The sequence below is a fragment of the Cavia porcellus genome, unplaced genomic scaffold (genome assembly GCF_034190915.1).
Source record: "Cavia porcellus strain 051 isolate PalLab524CR breed Dunkin Hartley unplaced genomic scaffold, mCavPor4.1 scaffold_11, whole genome shotgun sequence".
Classification (NCBI taxonomy): Eukaryota; Metazoa; Chordata; class Mammalia; order Rodentia; family Caviidae; genus Cavia; species Cavia porcellus.
This window is the reverse complement of record NW_026947494.1, coordinates 81,997,523-82,017,234: the sequence shown is the minus strand read 5'-3', so window position 1 is coordinate 82,017,234 and position 19,712 is coordinate 81,997,523. Positions and strand designations below refer to the sequence as shown.

The 19,712-nt window shown below is 36.8% G+C and overlaps 1 protein-coding gene across 8 annotated transcripts in view; it reads left to right on the top strand.

Annotated features, from left to right (window-relative positions):
• The first annotated feature begins 1,099 nt into the window (after window positions 1-1,099).
• The window catches only part of Spidr (scaffold protein involved in DNA repair), a 398,515-nt gene continuing 379,902 nt past the window's right edge, over window positions 1,100-19,712 (top strand). For 6 of the 8 annotated variants that reach the window (XM_063258540.1, XM_063258539.1, XM_063258537.1 and 3 more), the window contains exons 1-5: window positions 1,100-1,255; window positions 10,109-10,258; window positions 11,078-11,144; window positions 15,061-15,243; window positions 16,734-16,897. In XM_063258540.1, coding sequence (XP_063114610.1) covers window positions 1,223-1,255; window positions 10,109-10,258; window positions 11,078-11,144; window positions 15,061-15,243; window positions 16,734-16,897 — 597 coding nt within the window. In that variant the 5' untranslated portion in view covers window positions 1,100-1,222. Of the gene's footprint in view, window positions 1,256-10,108; window positions 10,259-11,077; window positions 11,145-15,060; window positions 15,244-16,733; window positions 16,898-19,712 lie in introns of those variants that run through there. The other 2 variants (XM_063258538.1, XM_063258544.1) reach the window with 2 other exon arrangements.

Here is a 19,712-nt window from a genome sequence, read left to right as displayed (position 1 = left end):
AGGAGCCTTCATAGCTCATGAGAAAATAAATTTCTATACTTTAGAACAGGTATTCTGTTTATAGGAGCACAAAATGGACAAAGATACTATGTTTGCAGATATGTGTATGTACACGATTAATTCCCACAACTGGGATTGCTAAATGTAAAAGTTAGGTATACATCTAATTTTGAAAAATATTGCCAAATTCTTCTTGACAGAGTTTACATGATTTTGTAGGTCCATTAGCACTGTAAGAAAATACATACCAATACACTTACCTGAATGTGTTATCATGTATTTGGCTTTAGCCATTAAAATACCTGTGCAGTTTTTGTTTTTGATTTTTGGGATGTTTGTTTTTTGAGACTAAGTCTCACCATATGGTTCAGGCTGGCCTTGAATTCATGGTGCTCCTCCTGCCTCAGCCTCCTGAGTGCACGGATTACAGGCATTCATCACCATGCCCAGTTCATCTATGCGGTTTTAATTTGCATTTCTCTCATTATGAATAAGGTAGCACATATTCATACGTAAAGCAATTTGTATTTCTTTTTCAATGAACTGTCTTTGTGCTTTCCTCATTTTGCATTAGGTTTTTGGTCATTTGCCCCCAACTTCCAAGAGAAATTTGTACTTTAGGGGCTGTTAGCCCAATATAATTATGAATACAAGCTATTTTTCCTATTTTGCTTCTTTATCTATTGTGACTTTTTCCATGCATAAATTAAGGGATTCTATATAGTTTAGTTTTTCAATCTTTTCTATTATGACTTGTGAATTTTGAGTCATAGTTGCAGACTTTCTTTTTCATGCCTCCCTTAAGATTATAAAATTTGCTCATGGTTTATTTCGTTTTTTTCACATTTAAATTTTGGATTCATTTGCACCCCAGTACATTAACCACTAGAGTGGGAAAAAAAAAAAAAAAAAAAAGCCAGAGTTTCGGGAGCATAGTAATCAGCTCCAGGAAGCCTCACACTACAGCGGAAGCGGAGCGTAGGTAAGTCCCGCTCCATGCTTCAACGCCAGCCAATCACAGCGCACGATGCTGTAAACCAAAATTGTTCCGGCGGTGCGCGCGGGGGGCGGGAAGGGGGCGGTGCGCGAGAGGGGAGGCGGTGCGGGCGAGAAGAGGAGGCGGCGCGGGCGAGAAGAGGAGGCGGTGCGGGCGAGAAGAGGAGGCGGCGCGGGCGAGAAGAGGAGGCGGCGCGGGCGAGAAGAGGAGGCGGCGCGGGCGGAGATGCCCCGCGGCGGCCGCGCTTGCGGGCTAAAGGTAACCAGTGGCGCTGGAGTTGAAGCCATGCGGTTTTCCGCGACTCCAGGGACCCGCAAGCCGGCGCGTCTCGTCCGGTTGGGTCTTCGTCGGGTGGGCCTGAGGGGGCAGGGCAGGCGACCGCCCGGCTCCCCGGGCTCGTAGGGGGGAGTTGGGCGCTGTGGCTGGCGGCACGGCCCCAGGACTAAGGCGAAGGCCGCTGCCGGTCGGTTTCCTGTCCAGTGGTGCGCAGAGTTCCTGCCCTGAGAAACACGAGGGTGGAAGTGGGCTTCTGGGAGTTGACTCTTGGACGAGTGTGAGCTGTATTTACCCGCGCTGGTGTTTTATCTCCTTTTTTACTTGGTCGTATAACGCATCGTGATAGCTGTGGACTTTGGGATGTCTGCCACTCTTTCCCAAATATCGCTGTTGCTACATTTTCCCTCAAATTTTCTCGGAATCGTTCTTTTCCTGACATGATGTGGGAGAGGGAGAGGTTTGGTGCTGTGTTCCTGTCTATATCCAGCGCCCTCTGCAGTTTGTAGGCACGGGGTAGGTGTGTGGGAGCTATTGCACGGACAGTGACATTTTAAGTGATTGCATCCTTTTGTTTCATCAGTTGTGCTAGTTTTGGTGTGGGTCCTTTCTTATTGCGTACAAATACGTTTGTCTCAGTATTATCCATGTTTTAAACAGCACCTCCTTTCTCGACTTTTACTCAAAAATCTACTAAAAAAAAAATAGTCCACATGTATTGGCTCAACTTCCTTAGCATTATGCTTCCTTGTTTCTTACATACCATTGAATACCAGACCACACTCAATTTTATGACTGATTTTAGGAGATTAAAAGAAAACACAGACATTCTAGTTTCAAAAATACTAAAATGTGGGGGAAAAAAAGAAGTATATAAACATTGTAAACCAAAAGCTATTTTCTTGTCCACTGAGGCATTTGACACGTTTGCCACCTGCTTTTACTTTTAGAGCGTCAATGTTGGTGTCCTGATTTTGTTTCCCACAACTGGTGATTTACTTCTCTTTACTGGCTTCTGCCATGTTCTAATTTTTTTTTTTTTTTTGTCTTTTTCCTTTTTTATCGGTACCAGGGATCGAACTCATGACTGCCTGCTTGCAAGGCAGGCACTTATGCAGCTGAGCTAAATCCCCAGCCCCCATGTTCTAATTTTTGACCTTGTGCCTTTTCTCTCTTTACACGTTTGCTCTGAACAAATTTATACATCAGTATTAACTTACTGTCTGTAGAGATGACTTTAACATCTTCATTTGACCTTTTCGGTGACGTTTTAAACTCAGTGTGTCATGAAATCATTTTTTCATCCTTAATCCATCAAGCCTTGAGATTTATAAATCCTCCTGATTGATAAATCTTTGTGGCTGATTTGTTTTTGTTTTTTTGCGACAGGATCTCACTATATAATGTAAGCTGACCTTGAACTTGCAGCAGTTCTCCTGTCTGAGCTTCCTGAATGCTGGAATTACTGGCATATCCCTCCCCACCTGATTGGAATCTTCGGTTTTTGATGTGATATTTATTTCTGCCCTCTTCATTCTATCATTTTTTTCAACAGTAACATTCGTCATTGTATGCTGTGTAACAGGTTGCCTCAAAAGTAGCTTATATTGCAAGGAAAACGATAAAAAAAAGTAGTTTATAACAAATGTTTACTATTAATGAGAGTAAGGAATCTGAGCGTGACTCCTGTAGTTGTAGGTCAGTATCACCCACAAGATGGCAGTCAAATAAAGGGTCATTGAAGCTGGAAGATTACTGTCAAGCCCACTCACATGATTGTTGGCAGGTCTCAGTTCTTTGAGATTTCCAGAAGGCAACTCACAGCATGGTAGCTGGCTTTTCTATGACCAGTATAGGGAGTAACCAAGATAGGCCCATCTGTCTTTTGTAACCTAATCTCAGAAATGACACAGCATGGGGCTGGGGATTTAGCTCAGTGGCATAAGCGCCTGCCTGGCAAGTACAAGTTCATGAGTTCGATACCTTGAGTTTGGTACCATGAGTTTGGTACTTCAGTACCAAAAAAAAAAAAAAAAGACAACATCATACAGCAGATTACCACTCTGGTATAGCATAGTAGGTCACTGTTAAAAAATGTGAATGACAAGAGGAAGGACTCATGGCAATCTCAAAGCCTGGCTATCCTAATAGTTTTGCTGTCAGAATTTCTTTTTCATTTTGTCACCTTAGGTCAGGCTTAAGGTACTGTGTGTATGGATGATACCAACTAACATGCTCCCATTACATCTTAGGAGGTGACTTTTCCTTAGGTATTCTTTTGTTACATGGTTATTACTCTGCTTAAAAATTGTCTTACTTAACTACATAATAAGTTACTTTAGACTTACCCTGTGCTGATGCCTTACATGTATTTTAATTCTTCTAGCAATTCTGTTAGTCTGATAGATAATGGAACTGAGGCTCAGCAGAGAGGTTAACTATTGCCCAGAGTCATCTAGCAATTGAATGAAAAGGCTACTATTTATACTCAGGTGGTCTACTTCAAAGTTTGCTTTTGTTCATGTTCCAGTATTTTTATAGTTTTCACACTATGATTGTTGCCTTATTTCTTAACTTTATAGCTAACTTCATTATCTTTTAGATAAATTGGACTATTGTTTTTACCATACTTTCTTTTTGTTGTTTTTTTCTTTTTATCCGTACCGGGGATCGAACTCACGACCGCCTGCTTGCAAGGCAGGTGCTTATGCTGCTGAGCTAAATCCCCAGCCCCTATACTTTCTTGCTGCATGGAGTTTGCTATGTTCTTTGGAAAAATGCAATTTTTCTCATTTCTGCTTGTTCAAATCTTTGTCATTCATCAAGGCCTACCTCATGTCCCACCTTCTTGCTAAGTATCCCAGTTATGAGCATTCTTCTATACCCCTGTGGAATTTATTTCTATCACTTGCAATTTCATGTCTGGTATTAGATTTATTTATGTCTATACTGTTATTCCCTTCCAATATAAACATTGTAAAGTTAGGGACTTAATCGTTAACCCAGTTGAGAGGAAGAAAAGAAACGGGAAAAAAAGAAAAGAAAATTCTCATTTGCAGACTGGCCCAGTGTTGGGACACTTCTTCAGCGGTTACCCAGGGTGTTTACATTTCTACCTTAACCCTTTTTTTTTAAATTTAAAAGATTTTTTATTAGTACATGTTTGTGGTGCATAGTGATTACATTCATTGTGGAAAGTTGATTCATATGCATAACATTTGAATTCTCTTTCTGCCTTAACATTTATTTCCTGAATGTCAACCAGAGGTGAAAGTTTGGGATGTTCTTAAGCTTTTTCTGAGTATACCAGACATACCTATGGCCTTCCTTTAAATAAAAATGTTTGACTTATCTCCTTCACCAGCCTGTTCCTTTCTAGGCATTTTATTCTGTATATCTTGTCCTGACTTGCTCTAGGCTGATGGGCCCCATACTTTTATTCCTTTGTGACAAATACTGCCTGGTAAGCTGCTCCATTCCTGGGAATAATCCAGGTTGTGTGAAGGAAAGGCAAACCCTTGTTCTGGTTCTTTAGGGAACTGCAAAACATGTCCAAATAGACAACCACAATATTTGAGAATTAAGGTCAGTGTTCTACTCAGCAGTGTCAAATCTACTGGAAGCATGAGGTGCTATTTTTCATGACTGCTGCCAAGCTAAAGGTCAAGGAACGATAGACAGGTAATTTCAAGTTATAACATCCTTCTAATGGTGAGTGGCAACTTCTTTCTTTACCAGCTGTCCTTTGGTTTTTGTGTTTTTGACCAGATTCCAGAGTTTCCTCATTTTCTACTGAGAATGTGATTCTTTTCCTCTTTGACTTAGTTATTTTGAGGCTTGGCTGGAAAAGAAATTAGAAAATGATTTTTAGAATTAAGTTTTCCATCCTTTAATACTTGTATATATTCATACAAGCTACGATTATTACTCCTATTTCTCTAAACTATTGTGTATGCATGAGTTTAGTTTTATTGTCCTTTTTGGTTTTGGTTTTTTGAGACAAGATCTTAATGTGTACTTTAGGCTGGCCTTGAACTTGCTCTGTAGGCTAGGCTGGCTTTGAACCTGTGACTCTCTTACTCCCTTCTACGTGCTGGCATTCAGAGGATGTGCTACTATACCCATTGTAGTCTGTAGCTTTTTTGTTTTAATTTTAGCTTATCCACTAATTGTATTGTTTATTTATTTATTTTGTGGACAGAGCTTATGAGTTATTTTTGTATTGTTTGAATTTTGTATTTGTGTTTTCTGTGCCTGAGCTATTACAGGTCCATTTGTTGTTATTTGCTTTTAACCACTGGACTAGGTATATTTATTTGTGCAGGTTGAGAACTTCAAGGCCTTCAAGAGCCCTATTCATATTGATGATCTAGTGTACTTGTGTATTTATTATAATACTTTTCCAAAAGATGGCAATAAAATGTCTTTCCTAAAAAATTGAGTATATTTTGGCAGTTTTCCAATAGAAAGAAGTAAAGTGGCCTGAGAAAAGAGGTCTTTTTCTTACCTGTATGAAGATGTGGCTGTATTGTGAATATGGCCTTTAGCTTTAGATCAGTCCTGTTCTGTCAGAGATATGTGACATCATGTCATCTCTTCAAATTTCTGTATCTGTAAAATAGGATTAATACCACTCATTTTAGCCTAAAGTATCATCTAGGATCTAGATGAGGTAATATATGACTCATTTGCCACATTGTCTGACACTTAGAGTCTTAAGTGAACTATAGTTAACTCATTCATGCTCATTTCCATTGTAGATGGTTTCAGTGTAGTAGTATGCAGTAACAGAATTATGTCTGAGATGGTTTGCAATTAACAAAGAGATTTAGTTGAAAGACTAGCTTAATTGGGAGCCTGAGGCAGGAGGATTGTTGCAAGTTTGAGACCAGCCTGAGTTAGAAAGTGAGCCCAAGGCCAGCCTGCCCTGCATAGCAAAACCCTATCTCAAAAAAAGGAAAAAAAAAGAAAAAGACTAGCTTAGTATTTTTAAAAAACTAATTGTTTTTAATTTAAGGACTACTGTATTTGATTCAGACTTTCTTCTTAGGAAGAATAGTAAAGCTAGTATTGAGCCAAAAGGGTAAAGATTTGGTTAGGGGAAGGAATGAAGGATATGCTTGACTACATAGAGTGAACTTGTTAACGAGCTGCCTGGTTGGACTAATCAGTGGCAGGTTAGTGGATTGCTGTGCCTCTGTTGCTGCTGCTGCTGGTACTCCTCCTTCTCCTCTTTCTGGTTGGGGGTTGAACCCAGGGCAGAAGGAAAGAACTAAGGAGAATTTATTATTTACCCTTGAGTGGGGAATGATTAATAAAGCAAAACCAGACCCAGGCTGTGATACATTAGCAATTGTCATTCATTTTGGTCTTTTTTCTCATGATTTAGATCAAGAAGAGTTTGAGCATATGCCAATGTTTAAAAATGTTCAATTATAAAGGCCCAGAATGATCAGTTTAAATGCATTCTTAATTTGCCCTCAGAGAATATAAAAGGGACAAATAGTTATTATATTTTGTTGCTGGTACTCCTGGGGTTGGGAGTATTTGTAAGGAAGGCTGGTGTGGGAAGTTGGTTTTTAGCATAATTTTCACTTGAAAGAAATGTTTTGAACTAATGGTAATACAGGCCTAGTAGAAAATAATTCTGCTGCTTTTCTCTTTTAAGTTTTGAAAGAAATATACCCAACACTGTTACATTAAGAAATAATAAATTGTGGGTTGTTGAGAAAAATGAAACCAAAGAGGGCTAAATTGCCTGATATTAGGATTCCAGCATCAAAATTTTTTTCATTTAACTATACAAAATTAGGTTGTGTAGTTCCAGGGGTAGAGCTCTTGCCTAGCATGTATAAGGCTCCAAGTTGGATCTTTCATACACAGGAAAACAAACAACAAAAACTAAAAATATAGTGAATTAGCTGGGTTATTTAAACATTGGTTAGGTGTACATAGATACCAAAATTAGGTCTCCACAATGGCAAAAAACAAATAAAACAAAAAAACTATTTTGAATTACTTAGGATTGTTTAAACATTGCTTAGCTGCTTGTCAATACCAAAACTAGGTCATTGTTTTACTTGTAGAGTGGAGCATCTGTTACTACTTTGGATAATGGTAAGCTTCAATTTAAAATTATACAAAGATGATACAAAATATAACTATCTGTCCCTTTTATATTCTCTGAAGGCAAATGAAGAAATGAATTTAAACTGATCATTCTGGGCCTTTATAATTGAACATTTTTAAACATTGAAATGGTATTGTCTTCCCTGAAACTTTTCCTGGAAGACAAAAGATAATCTGAGGTAGTGTAGATTGGGCCCGCATTTTGGAGCAGTGACTGAAGTTGCCTACAGATTTATTCAGCACATATAGAAACTTATTTAGAAAATAGTCGATAAGCTAGTAAATGCTATAAACTAGAACCTTAAGAACTTGTCAGTTGTAGAATGTAAGTTATAAATGACGTCTTGGTCAGGAAACATGAAAATAATATTGTATACTAATGAAAGTGCACATGATTAATTTCCAAATAAATGATTCAAAGGTCAGAGGGTAGTAATAATACAGAAGATATCTAGAGGGACCCATTGGAATAGGATTGAAGAGTTGAAAAGGCAGCAGTCTGGCAGAAAACAGTATGTGAGCAAAGGATTATTTTCTGCAACTGTAGGTTTTAGTGTTTGTTTTATTTTTAAAAATTATTTTATTTTATTTTAAAGAGAATAGAACCCAACAAAACAAAACAGAATACTGCCAATCAGAACAAAGCAATGAAAGTGGTACAGAAGAGGATAATAGGAAATCAACAATGACCATCATAATGTATTTTATACCATCAGTCATATAAAAATTAAAGCACAATAAAACCAATCAAAACATAACATGGAATAAGACAAAATTGGGACAAAACAGAACAATGCTGCACATTATCTTCAAAATGGTTGCTGGCGGGGCGGGGGGATAAAACAAAACAGTAAAATGGTACAAAGCATTGGATTTCAAAACAAGACATGAAGGTACCCCACAGTTGACACAATGTACACTACCATTCACAAGGTTGACCCCCAGACCACCAGCCCCAGGCCTCCAGAGTCAGCCAAACAATACAAGTATCAAGGTGTCCCCTTCCCTTCAGTTGCTATGGACTCACCCCAGTCCTCCAAATCAGTGTGGGTCAAGTGTGGGGAGGGGAGATGGGTTGCAGGAGGATGCTTTTCTGGTTTTTCAGCCCAAACACTGGCTGGTTCTGTTTCATGGAAAGGCATGGTTTCTTTTCTGGCTGAGTCTCTTATCCATCAGCATGGCAGAGCCTGCTTCATCGGAAGGCTTGATTTCTCTTTCGGTTGAGGCTCTTACCATTTTGTATAGTGGATCCTGCTTCATTGGAAGGTGGAGTTTCTCTTGTTGAGGCCCTTTCCAATCTGCATGGTGGAGCTTGCTTTACAGGAAGAGTTTTAGTATTTGTTTTGTCTCACTGCTTTGATTTTTTTTTTCACCTTCAAGGATTCCTGTTACTCTCATTTCTTTTAGTCTTTTTTCGTCATTGGATGTATGATAGTGTCTTTTCCATTACTGTGACAAAATATTTGAAGTTGAATAATATGTAATTAAAAGAGGTTTATTTCATAGTTATGAAGGTCCAGGAAGATGGTACTGATACGGGCTTGATTCTGCAGTGAACTTGGGGAGGATGTCAGGAATGTGTGTGAGAACACTTGGAAGATAGAGAGGTGGTGTGGTGAGATAGGAAGACAGATAGCAGGAAGAGACCAATCTTACTCTTTTATAAAAGACAACTCACTCTCCTGGGACTAACTAGGGTAACATGTTCATGATGTGGCCATAATTTGTATGTCTTACTGCCTTGGGACTGAACCACCAGTGGTACATGCACAGTAGGACTGTCCCATTGGATAGTATGGGGTGGTCATGTATGAACTGATGGATCAAAGTGGCAGGAACATGTTTCCCCTTCCAAGGACAGCACCTCTCATGGTTCCTCATTAGGTTTTGTCTGTTGAAGTTTCAATCACTGCTCGCATCCTAACACTGAACTTTTGAGAGACTACCCACAACTAAAATTTCCTCCTTTTCATCTTCCGCTTTCTCTTAAAATATTTTGTGTGATAACTGTTCTGTGATTTCTTCTGGCTTAGCCCTTTTTCCTGAAATGAGTGTAAATTTTAGTCTCCTTCTGTTTTAAATGTTGTCACTTCATTTTTAAGTTATAATTCTGAACGTTTTGTTTTCAAGTAGTAGGCTACCTGATATATTGTTTCATGTCTCTGTTATGCTTTGTGTTTTGGAATGTTATTATTTTTTTTCTCCCAATAATACAGTATCCGTGAGATTTGTTTTTGATAGTTTTCTATTATTTTTATGTCATAGTTTCTCTGAAAATTTAAGAGATAAGATTCAGGATAGCTTTTTCTACGTTGTATTTTCTTATGGTTTCCAAAAACATGGTCACTCATTTACTTGTTATGTAGATGCTTCTTGTGTTTTTTTGTATTTTTTGGTATTGATATCTAGTTGTTCTATCTTTATGTAAAGATTCAGACTTTTTTTTTGTCTTTTTGAGACAGGGTCTCACTATGCAGTTCAGGTTGGCCTTGAGCTCACTTTGTAGCCTAGGCTGGTCTTGAACTCTTAACAGTCCTCCTGACTCAGCCTACCGAGAGCTGGGATTACAGGTGTGAGCCACCATGCCTGGCTAAAGATTCAGACTTTTAAAAACTATGCCCTTACTGCTGCCATTGTAGAATTTCTTGATTGTTGTCATCTTAATTGTATGTTTAATATAATTTTTTTTTTCCTTTAAAAACTTCACAGAGGAAAAGGAATTGGGATACAGGGTTCTCATCCTTTCTAGAAAAGAGACAACTGCAAAGAACAGATCTCAGGACAGTGGGAGCAGCTGCCTCCCTCTCTGAAGCTTGGCTCAAGTGTGGAGAAGGATTTCAGGGCACTTCTGGTAGTCAGGTAAAGGAGCTATAAAATTGTTTTCCCTGAATGCACATAGAAAATTCCTGAGGTCATTGTAATTACATTTCTTTGGAATTCTGTTTCTTATTGTCTTTCAGAACATTTTAATTCATATAATTTTTTTCATTTCTTGAATTCTTTTGATAAATGTGGCAAGTTAGTATTCACTTCTTTATGCCATTGTAGAAGAACCTCTCTACTTCTACATGAAGGATATATACTGAGAATGTTCTCAGGAAGTGAAACCATTGAGCATACTATAAAGCAATATATTTATGAAATGTTTATATATTTAGAATCTTTTGGCAGTGAAATTCTAATTAATGTTTGTAAGTGTAATAACTTACAATATAGAAGAATGCTGTCTTAAACTCTACTGAATGTGGGTACAGATAGTAATGAGGACCTCAACAGTGCTCAGTCATATATATGAACAGTTATTAACATTGAATATTTTGATCCGTTGGCTTTCTGTTCAGAACCTGGAAAAATGTAAAAATAAATTTACAAGTATATGAGGAGTATGTATTTGGGGAACACTTATATTGGTGAATATAAGTAAAGGAGCTGGATATGGTACTGCATGCCAATAATTCCAGCATTCAGGAGGCAGGAGGATCACTGTGAGTTCAAGGTCAGCCTGGGCTACATGGTGAACTTAAAGCCAGCCTGATCTACATAGTTAGACCCTGTCTCAAGAAAAGAAAAGAAAAAAATAAAAAATAAAGGGAACCAAGAATATGTTAAGGAGAATACAGTTTAATACTAAATGTTTTATAAAATATTGTTGGTAAGTCATTATTATTTTCCCTGCAGTCATTAACAAATGAAAAGGCAGCAACCGTAGGAAGGCACCTTGAATTTTCTCCAAGATCGAAAAAAGGTAAGTATTACTTGATTTCTTGACACAGTAATATAAGGCTAATTGATCCTTCTGTATGCATGTATGTGCATGCATGTGTGTATTTTATTAGCTTTTTTAGTTACTTACATAGTTTGAGGAGACTTTATTCATTATTAACATAATGTAACGTAGTGACATTATCAAAACGATGTAGAAATATTTTTGAGAATGCTTTCTTTCATCTCTCCATTCTCCATTCTTCCTGTCCCCTACAGGTAATGATTAACATTTTTTTGTGTGTCCTTAATGGATTCACTTTTATCATAGAACCCAGAAGGTTCAGGCTCATAACTCCAGGGTTTAACAAAAAAGGACCTCGGTTTGACCATTAGCACTAAAAAAAAATGCATTTGGAAAATAAACTTATGAGCTATGCTTTAGGAATTGCATTACTTTAGGCTGTGAAATTCTTACCTGGTAAGTTTGTTAGGGAAGCTTTTTAGCTGCAAATACTAGGAAACTGTCTAAATACTAAGGAGTGAATTTATCTTCTACAAGACGTTCAGAGAGCCCTGCTCTTTCAGAGCTCTGCAACCTTAGTGTGGTGATAGTTGTTATGCATTTTGAGTAGTTGAATTCTCCAGATTGAGTTCTCTGGAAGAGACCGGTGCTAAGGATTTTTGACAAGTAAATTTTGCCTTTCTTTGTGAAGAAATAACTTTTTCCAGGACTTGTATCTTTGGCTAGAACCTTTACATAGAGTAACCTCCACTAGTTTAGTGAATTTAGGGAACTTTTTTTACGCTGGTATGTTGCTGCCAATGAAATTTGGATAGTAGTAGAAAAAATTGTGCCCTGTCAGTCAAATACCCTGTGGTAGTTGGGACTAATAGATCTCACTGTGTCCTGACTATAATCTTGGGAAAACAGACTAACCACAACAGCAGTTTCTGCATCTGAATTGGAATAATTCTTGTGCTTCACTGGTTATTATGAATCAAATCAAATTAAATTAAAGTGGTCCAAATCTTACAATTAGTAGGTGTTTAATTAATAGCAGCAGTTGCTGTCATCTCTGTCAGCCAAAAGAACTATAGTATGGGAGAGCCTGCCCAAAGTTCTTCTGTGGAGCAGAATAACTTTTTGTGATCGAGAAACTAAACATTCTAAGCCATATTCTAAGCCATATTATTTCGTTAACACTTAACAGGGTTCTTTTCTGTGCAAATGAATAAAATACCCCAAAATGTTTTTTGAAAATTCATAAAACACTGCTTTGTAGAAGAAGCTGGCATACATCTTTTTGTACTGTGATAATCTTCCGATGGAACCACAGAGTCTACTTTTCTTCTTAGAAGTGCCAAATACTGTGATATTGAAAGATCAGTTTAATTCTGATTTTAAAAAGTTTGATTTTAGTACATGAGGAAACTGTCTTTTTCTTAGACAAACTGGCTTACATCTTTTTCTAGAGATTTAGAAAGCATAATGTTTAGCTTTGAGAGAGAGAGAGAGAGAGAGAGAGAGAGAGAGAGAGAAAGAAACATTTTAAATAAATTACTATCTGGTATTTAACTACAAAAGAATCTTTTGGGATATTTTCTCCATGCCAATCCATAGTTGACACACTGCTATACTTTCAACTTTATAGAATGTTCAATTTATTTTCAATAAAGCTTGTACCAATGTATAATTACTTCCTTGCATCTGCAGAAAAAGTTAATTATTTAATAAAGGGCTACTAATAAGAAAAAGGAGGTATGATATTTCTAGAGCTCGTTCACATTTAGAACAATAGCTTCTTCAATTTCTTTGTTTCCTTTCCTTTCCTTTCCTTTTCTTTCTTTCTTTCTTTCTTTTTTTTTTTTTTTTTTTTGTCTTTTTGAGACAGGGTTTTCTCTATGCAGTTCAGGCTGGCCTTGAACTTGCTTTGTAGCCTAGGCTAGTCTCCAACTCGAATGATCCTCCTACCTCAACCTCCCTACTGCTGGGATTACAGGTGTGAGCCACCACTCCTGGCTCCAACAGTAGCTTTTTTGAGCCAGGTGCATCACATGCCTATAATCCCAGTACTCAGGAGGCTGAGGCAGGAGGGGGCCATCCTGGGTCACTTGATGAGTTCAAGGCTACCCTAAACTATATAACCAGACTTGTCTCAAAGAAACAAACAAGCCTTCCAAATAAAAAACAAAACAAACAAAAAGAACAGTAGCTCCTAAAGTATTTAAGATAGGCTATAGATAAAAATTCCAAGATAAAAATTTAATACCACATTTAAAGTAAAGCACTATTTTTATGAGAGGTAGGGAGCAGAATTGGGGGATATACTTTTGCCAAGTATGCATAAGGTCAAATGCTTGTCTCCATGTCTTTGATTCCTCAACTGTAAAGTGTTGGTAAAAGAGAGTTGAAAAGGGGAGTTCATAAAGGAGATGGAAAGGGATAAGAGAAGGTAACACATGAATGTTGGCAAAGGATCTTGCCAGAGGCTCAAGGAGGAAAAAGATAAATACTTAAGATGGAGAGAGTCTGGGATAATTGTAGATAATGATTTTCTTTTAAAAGGCAGGATTTCAAAAAAAAAAAAAAAAAAAAAGAAAAATGTATTTACCAAGCAAAATGAAAGGGGAAAGAACAAAAGGATCTTGTATTTGTTTAGTACCCCGCTCCTGAAATACCCTGTATTTTGTCAAAAATCTTTGTTGATTGGGTCAAACCTTCTGCCCCCTACAGGGATTACTAGGGTTTTATTATTTGTTGGTTTTCTTTTCTTCCTATTGGTTCATTGGCTTCTTAAGCAGAGAGCTCTCTCTTGCTCATCTTTGTATCCCAAATGTGTTTGTTTCTAAGGACTGCCACAAAAAAAGTACACAAATTGAGTGGCTTAATTAATAAAAGCTTACTGTCTCAGTTTTGGAGACCTGATATCCAAAATGAAGGCATTGGCAAGATTGGCTCCTTTTGAGGGAAGGAACTTGTTTACCAGGCAGGCACTGTGCCACTGAGCTATATCCCTGGCCCAGAGATTACTATTACAGAAAGAAAGTGTGGTTTAACCATGCCTTTCTATTTTGACAGCATTTGTTTTCATTAGATCATCAACTAAATATATGTCTTTCTGTTTAGTCTTCTCTTTACGGTCTTTTGAGGTCTTTAAAAGAGTTTCTTCACTTAGGCTTATATGTTTTAGTTTCTTCTAGGTATTTTACATTTCTTAGCTATTGTTTTAAATTTTATTTTTATTATTATTATTTTTTTTGGTACTGGTGATTGAACTCATGACCTCACACTTGTCAGGCAGGTGCTTATGCTGCTAAGCTAAATGCCTGGCCCTCGTGTTTCTGTATGTTTTGAACATTGTTATTTTTATTCCAGTTTCTTATTATTGGTAGTATTTTCAATTGAATTCTTTAATTTTCCATGAATTAATTTTATAGATTGTGATACTTCTTTGTTTGTCAAAACTTTATGTGAATCTACTTTGTCTCTGATAAAATGTTTCATTACATACAGAGTTTGTTCTTAAATATTTTTTAAATATCAGGGCTCTTAGCATGGCCAAAGAAGCACACAAAGTGCTTCTGGTATTCATATGTATTGGTTTTGTGGTTTGCTTAGTGTTCTTTTTTTCTTTCAGTTTCATTAACTAGTCTAGGAAATAATAGTTATATAATTTTTATCTCAAGTCTTATTTTTTCTAGTTCTCTTTTGTGCCCACGTCATTTTTTTCCTTTTATAACTTAACTAGTTCTACTTCTTTTTCTTTCTGTAATTTGGCTTTAATTTAGAGAATTGTTGCCAGTTATACGCAGAAGATAAGTAAATTGGACATGTGATATTGTTTTCACTATCTTTAGAGTTATATATTTTTGTGACTTTGGCAAATACACGTAAAATCTCATTCTGATAAATGACCATATCCACTGATGATAATTTGTCTTTTCTTTTTCTCTAGCAGACACTATCACCAATAAGAGTACCACTGAGCTTACAGATATAACATGGAGTTCCAGTGGAAGTGATCTGTCAGATGAAGATAGAATACTTTTTAAATCACAAAAAGATAACGGACGTGGCTTTAGAGTAGACAGATTTTGTAACAGGAATATTTTAGGTCCAGAAGATGGGGCCAGTGAAGGTAAATTACTAATTTTGTAAGAAATCTAATTTTGTTTAAATACTGGGTTCAATATTGAAAAATACTGACATTCCTTTTATGTATTTGTAATTGATTGTGCATTTTCTGAGTCCCAACCTCATTGCTACACCTTTTAGAAAAATTTTCTCAGTTAATATTTTTCACAATTCTAATGGAGAGTCATACTGGTATTATTTTTACCGTTAACAACTTAGGCTGAGATTTGTTAGAATTGATTGGAATTCTGTTTTCAATCTCTTTGGTACCAAAGCCAGTTCTTGCAATTCCCACATAGTGCTCCACCCATGCTGCCTTCGTATAAATTTGTTAGTAAATACTGTGACAGCCAACAATGTGGTGGAAGTATAACTGATCAACAAGTTGCTATGCAGATGATATTTTATGTGGTATCACGTTTTAGACAGTTTAAAACAGCATTTCTCAACCTTGACATTTTTGCTGTTCACTGTGGGAAGAACTTTCCTCTGGATCCTGTATGTGATGTTTTGCAGCATTCCTGGCCTCTATCTGCTAGATCATGATAGTACCCTCAACTCTAGTTTTTTTTTTTTTTTTTTGTCTTTTTCCTTTTTATCGGTACCAGGGATCGAACTCATGACTGCCTGCTTGCAAGGCAGGCGCTTATGCCACTGAGCTAAATCCCCAGCCCCTCAACTCTACTTTTAACACCCCAGAATATTTCTAGATGTTACTAGAGGTCCCCTTAAGGACAAAAATCACCTCCAGTTGATAAATATGTATATATTATTATGGAAAGAACATCCTTCTCTAAATTTTAAAAATACGTGGAGTATTTAAAAGTCTTAATGCTTTCAAAATAAATTTGTAACTTTTAACTCTAACTGTTCATATTAGTTACTCAGTCTAGGTTAGATTTGGACCGAGAGCCTCTCAGGAAAGTGGTTAAATTCTTGTGATCACTTTGTATCCATTTTGGTAACTACCACTGACATTTTAGTAGGCATTGGGTGAAATGATACTCTGAGTTTACACATAAGCTAATAATGCTTATGTTATTATTTCAAACATTTAAGTTGAAATACTTTGCAGTGTAACTCTTGGTTTGTCTTCACAGGTCTCAGAACACAATTTCAATATTAAAAATTGTATTCTTTTGAAAAATAGTATGCTATATGAATAATTTCCCAATAAAGCTTGTATTAAATAAAAACTATGTTGTTCTCATCTATTAAGCAGTTTTCAAAGCTGATTTTAAATTACAGGATGCTTTGGTATAATTACCTTAACATGAAATAACAAATTGTTGACTTCTTTTTCAATAAAAGTAGTTAATTTAGAACTAAGATATGAGTGAGCTGGGAGAAACTAGAGATAATGAGAAGGAATATGCTTTTTGCTGTGATTTTAAAAAATTTTCCAGCAACATAGATAATGATAACTACTGAGAATAAAATATTGATTTTAAAAAATAACAAGGATATAAATTAAGTTAAAAATTATATTTTTAGATGAATTACAGTTTATCGACTGGGAGGGCGACAGTGACAGGGAAGATGCTAGTGAATATAATGAATGTGAAGATGAGGACGGTGCTGTGGAAATCTCAGATTGTGCTTCTTGTGCTAGTGGTCATTCTTTGCCAAGTGATGAGAAGATACCTGAGCTTCCTAAGGTAAGAACTAGTTACTTAAAAAACTTTTATTGTTTTCTGTAACATTTTTTAATCCTAACCATTTGGTGTTCCTATACCTGCTTCTCATTCCCTTCTCAGGGACAACCAGTTTTGTCTCTCAGTGTATTTTATTTTTAACCACCTTATCTCTGAATAATATGCTTGTGCTGTATTTATTTATTTATTTATTTTTAAATTTTATTTAAGGAAAAAAAGGAAAAAAAGCAGAGAAAGGGTACAAGTTATACAGATTTACAGAAAAAAATGAACAGTAGGAAATCACTAGTTAATGGATTACATATTGTCATCTTAGAAATAATTGTTCAAGTTACAAAATTAAAGCTTACAAAGTCGACATTCCAATAGTAAGACTGTAAACAGTTCTGTTCAATGATCCAACAAAACTCAGTAATATCATTATCTATCTTACATGTCGGGGTTGCTCCCGGCCGGCAGGAAAGACACACGACAAAGTCTGGCGGTGTGCAACCTTGCCTTTATTTGTCTCCGCGTGGGCCCCGCGAGGCCTCCTCTCTGTCACCAGCCCTTTCTCGCCGGTGGACTTTCTCTATCCCTCTCTGTGCTTCTTCCTCGTGGCGGGAGAGGCATTTACTTTTATAGGGCAACAGTAGCCAATCAGTTCAAAGCGCGCGATGCGGGCTGACTGGCTAACATCAGCTGTTGCTAGGCAGACTATCTTACAGAGCGGGTTGTTTAAGTCGCCAGCGCAATCAGGGGGCAGGGAGCAGGCGCCAACTTGGCTCACTCGATGGGAGGGGCAATCTAGCTCAGGCTCCGCTCCCACCCACAGGCCCTACGTCCGCCAAGTAAGGCGACCGGTGTCGGCCGCGGCTCCCAACACTTACACACTTAAATTTACATGCAGTTGTATCATTTAGAGCACTTTCTTTTCCTCTCTTTTGTACAATGGCAATTACACATTTTGGGTTTTGTTGCTCCCACAGTTCTTATTACTTTTTTGGAGGAGAGTAGAACCAAATGTGACATAACAGAACAGAGTCAGTCAAATCAAAAGGGTGGACATAATAGATAATGTAAAAACATAATACAAGGTGATCAACAATGGTTATCATAATGCCTCCCACTATCTCAAAAAGAATTGCCTGTGTATCATCAGTTATAATAAAATTGAACAAAAGAGTAAAGAATGAAACCAACAAAACCAAAACATTGGAGACATTATAGGTCTTCAAAAGTAGATAATAGTCAACCAAAATGGGCGTCATAATGAATCCCACTATCTTCACAGCTGTTGCCTAAACTTTCGAACCTGGTACTATCAAGCAAAACAAAATAGAGGGACATCAGTCAAAACAAGATGGTGAGAGCAATACAGAGTTTCAAATCAAGATAATGGAGAGTCAAAGTGGGTTACTATAATATATCCTGCTATTTTTTAAATTTATTATTCCCTTAATTAAAAGGTTAAAAATAAAAAAGTAAACAATAAAATGGAGATTGAGATAAAAGAGGGCAAAACAGCAAAACAGCGCAGATCAAAACATAGCCATTTAAGCAAAATAGTGTTTCACCACAAGATAATCCCGAAATAAAAGTAGTTACCATATTGTCTCTTTCCTTGAAATCTTTGAGTATAACTTCGTATACTGTAGCATCAAATATATCAAAACAATGTAAAACCATTTAAGAGAATGACAGCATTACAGGGTATTTAGAATCAACTAACAGAAAATGAACAATGGTTTCTGTATAATCCCTTGTCTATAAAAGTTTTTGCTTATACTATCATATATAATAAAATCCAATAAGATACAACCTGTTTAGACCAATGGAGACAGAAGAACAAAAGCTTGATGAAACTTCAAAACAAGATGATACTAAATCAGTATTACCTATTAAGATGTCATTTTCTCCAAAATAGCTGTTCCTATCATCCAATCTTCTCTGCCTCATTTCTGTTGAGCTCTTTTTCTGTCATTAGTTGTCAGTTTGTCTTCATTTTCTTTTCTGCTCCATTCATTGTGGCCTCTCTGCCACTATTTCTGGATTCTTCGTATTTTTCTATTTTAGAATATCCTGCAGTATTCTCTGTAGAGTTGAATTGGTGGTTGCAAATTCCCCTAGTTCCTCTTTATCCTGGAAGCACCTTGTTTTTCCATCAATTTCCAGGGATAGTTGTGCAGGATATATCATTCTTGGCTGGAGATTATTATCTTTCAAAGCTTGAATTATTTCCCCCCCTGCTCTTCGTGATTTGATGGTTTGTGCCAAGAAATTTGCTGTAATTCTGATGGGTGTTCCCTTGTAAGTGATCTGTTTCTCGTCTCTTACGGCTTTTAATATTCTGTTCTTGTATTGGATTTCTGGAATTTTAATTATTACATGCTTGGGTGTAGCTCTGTTTGGGTTGTAGGTGGCTGGGGTCCTGTATGCTTCATACAACTGAGTATCTTTACCTTTTGCTAAATTAGGAAAATTCTCCTGGATTATTTCTGTGAATAGCTTTTGTAGTTCATTTGTTTGTGTCCCTACTTCTTTTATGTTCTTAATTCTTAAGTTATAGACCCTCTTATCGTCTTCTAGTCTTTGTATTATTGGTTTGTTTCTTTGTTATTTTTAAGAATTTTCTCATTTCATTCTCCCATATTACAAATCTGCCCTCCAGTTCAGATAATCTGTCCTTATTTTCTTTCAAGCTGTTATGCCAGTTTTCGATAGACTTTTTAGTTTCCTGGTAATCTCTTTGAACCTGCTTCACGTATTCTATGCTTTCTCTATTTTTCTCCATCAAACAATTCTCCCCTCTTTTTCTGTTCTTCCATTCCACCATCTG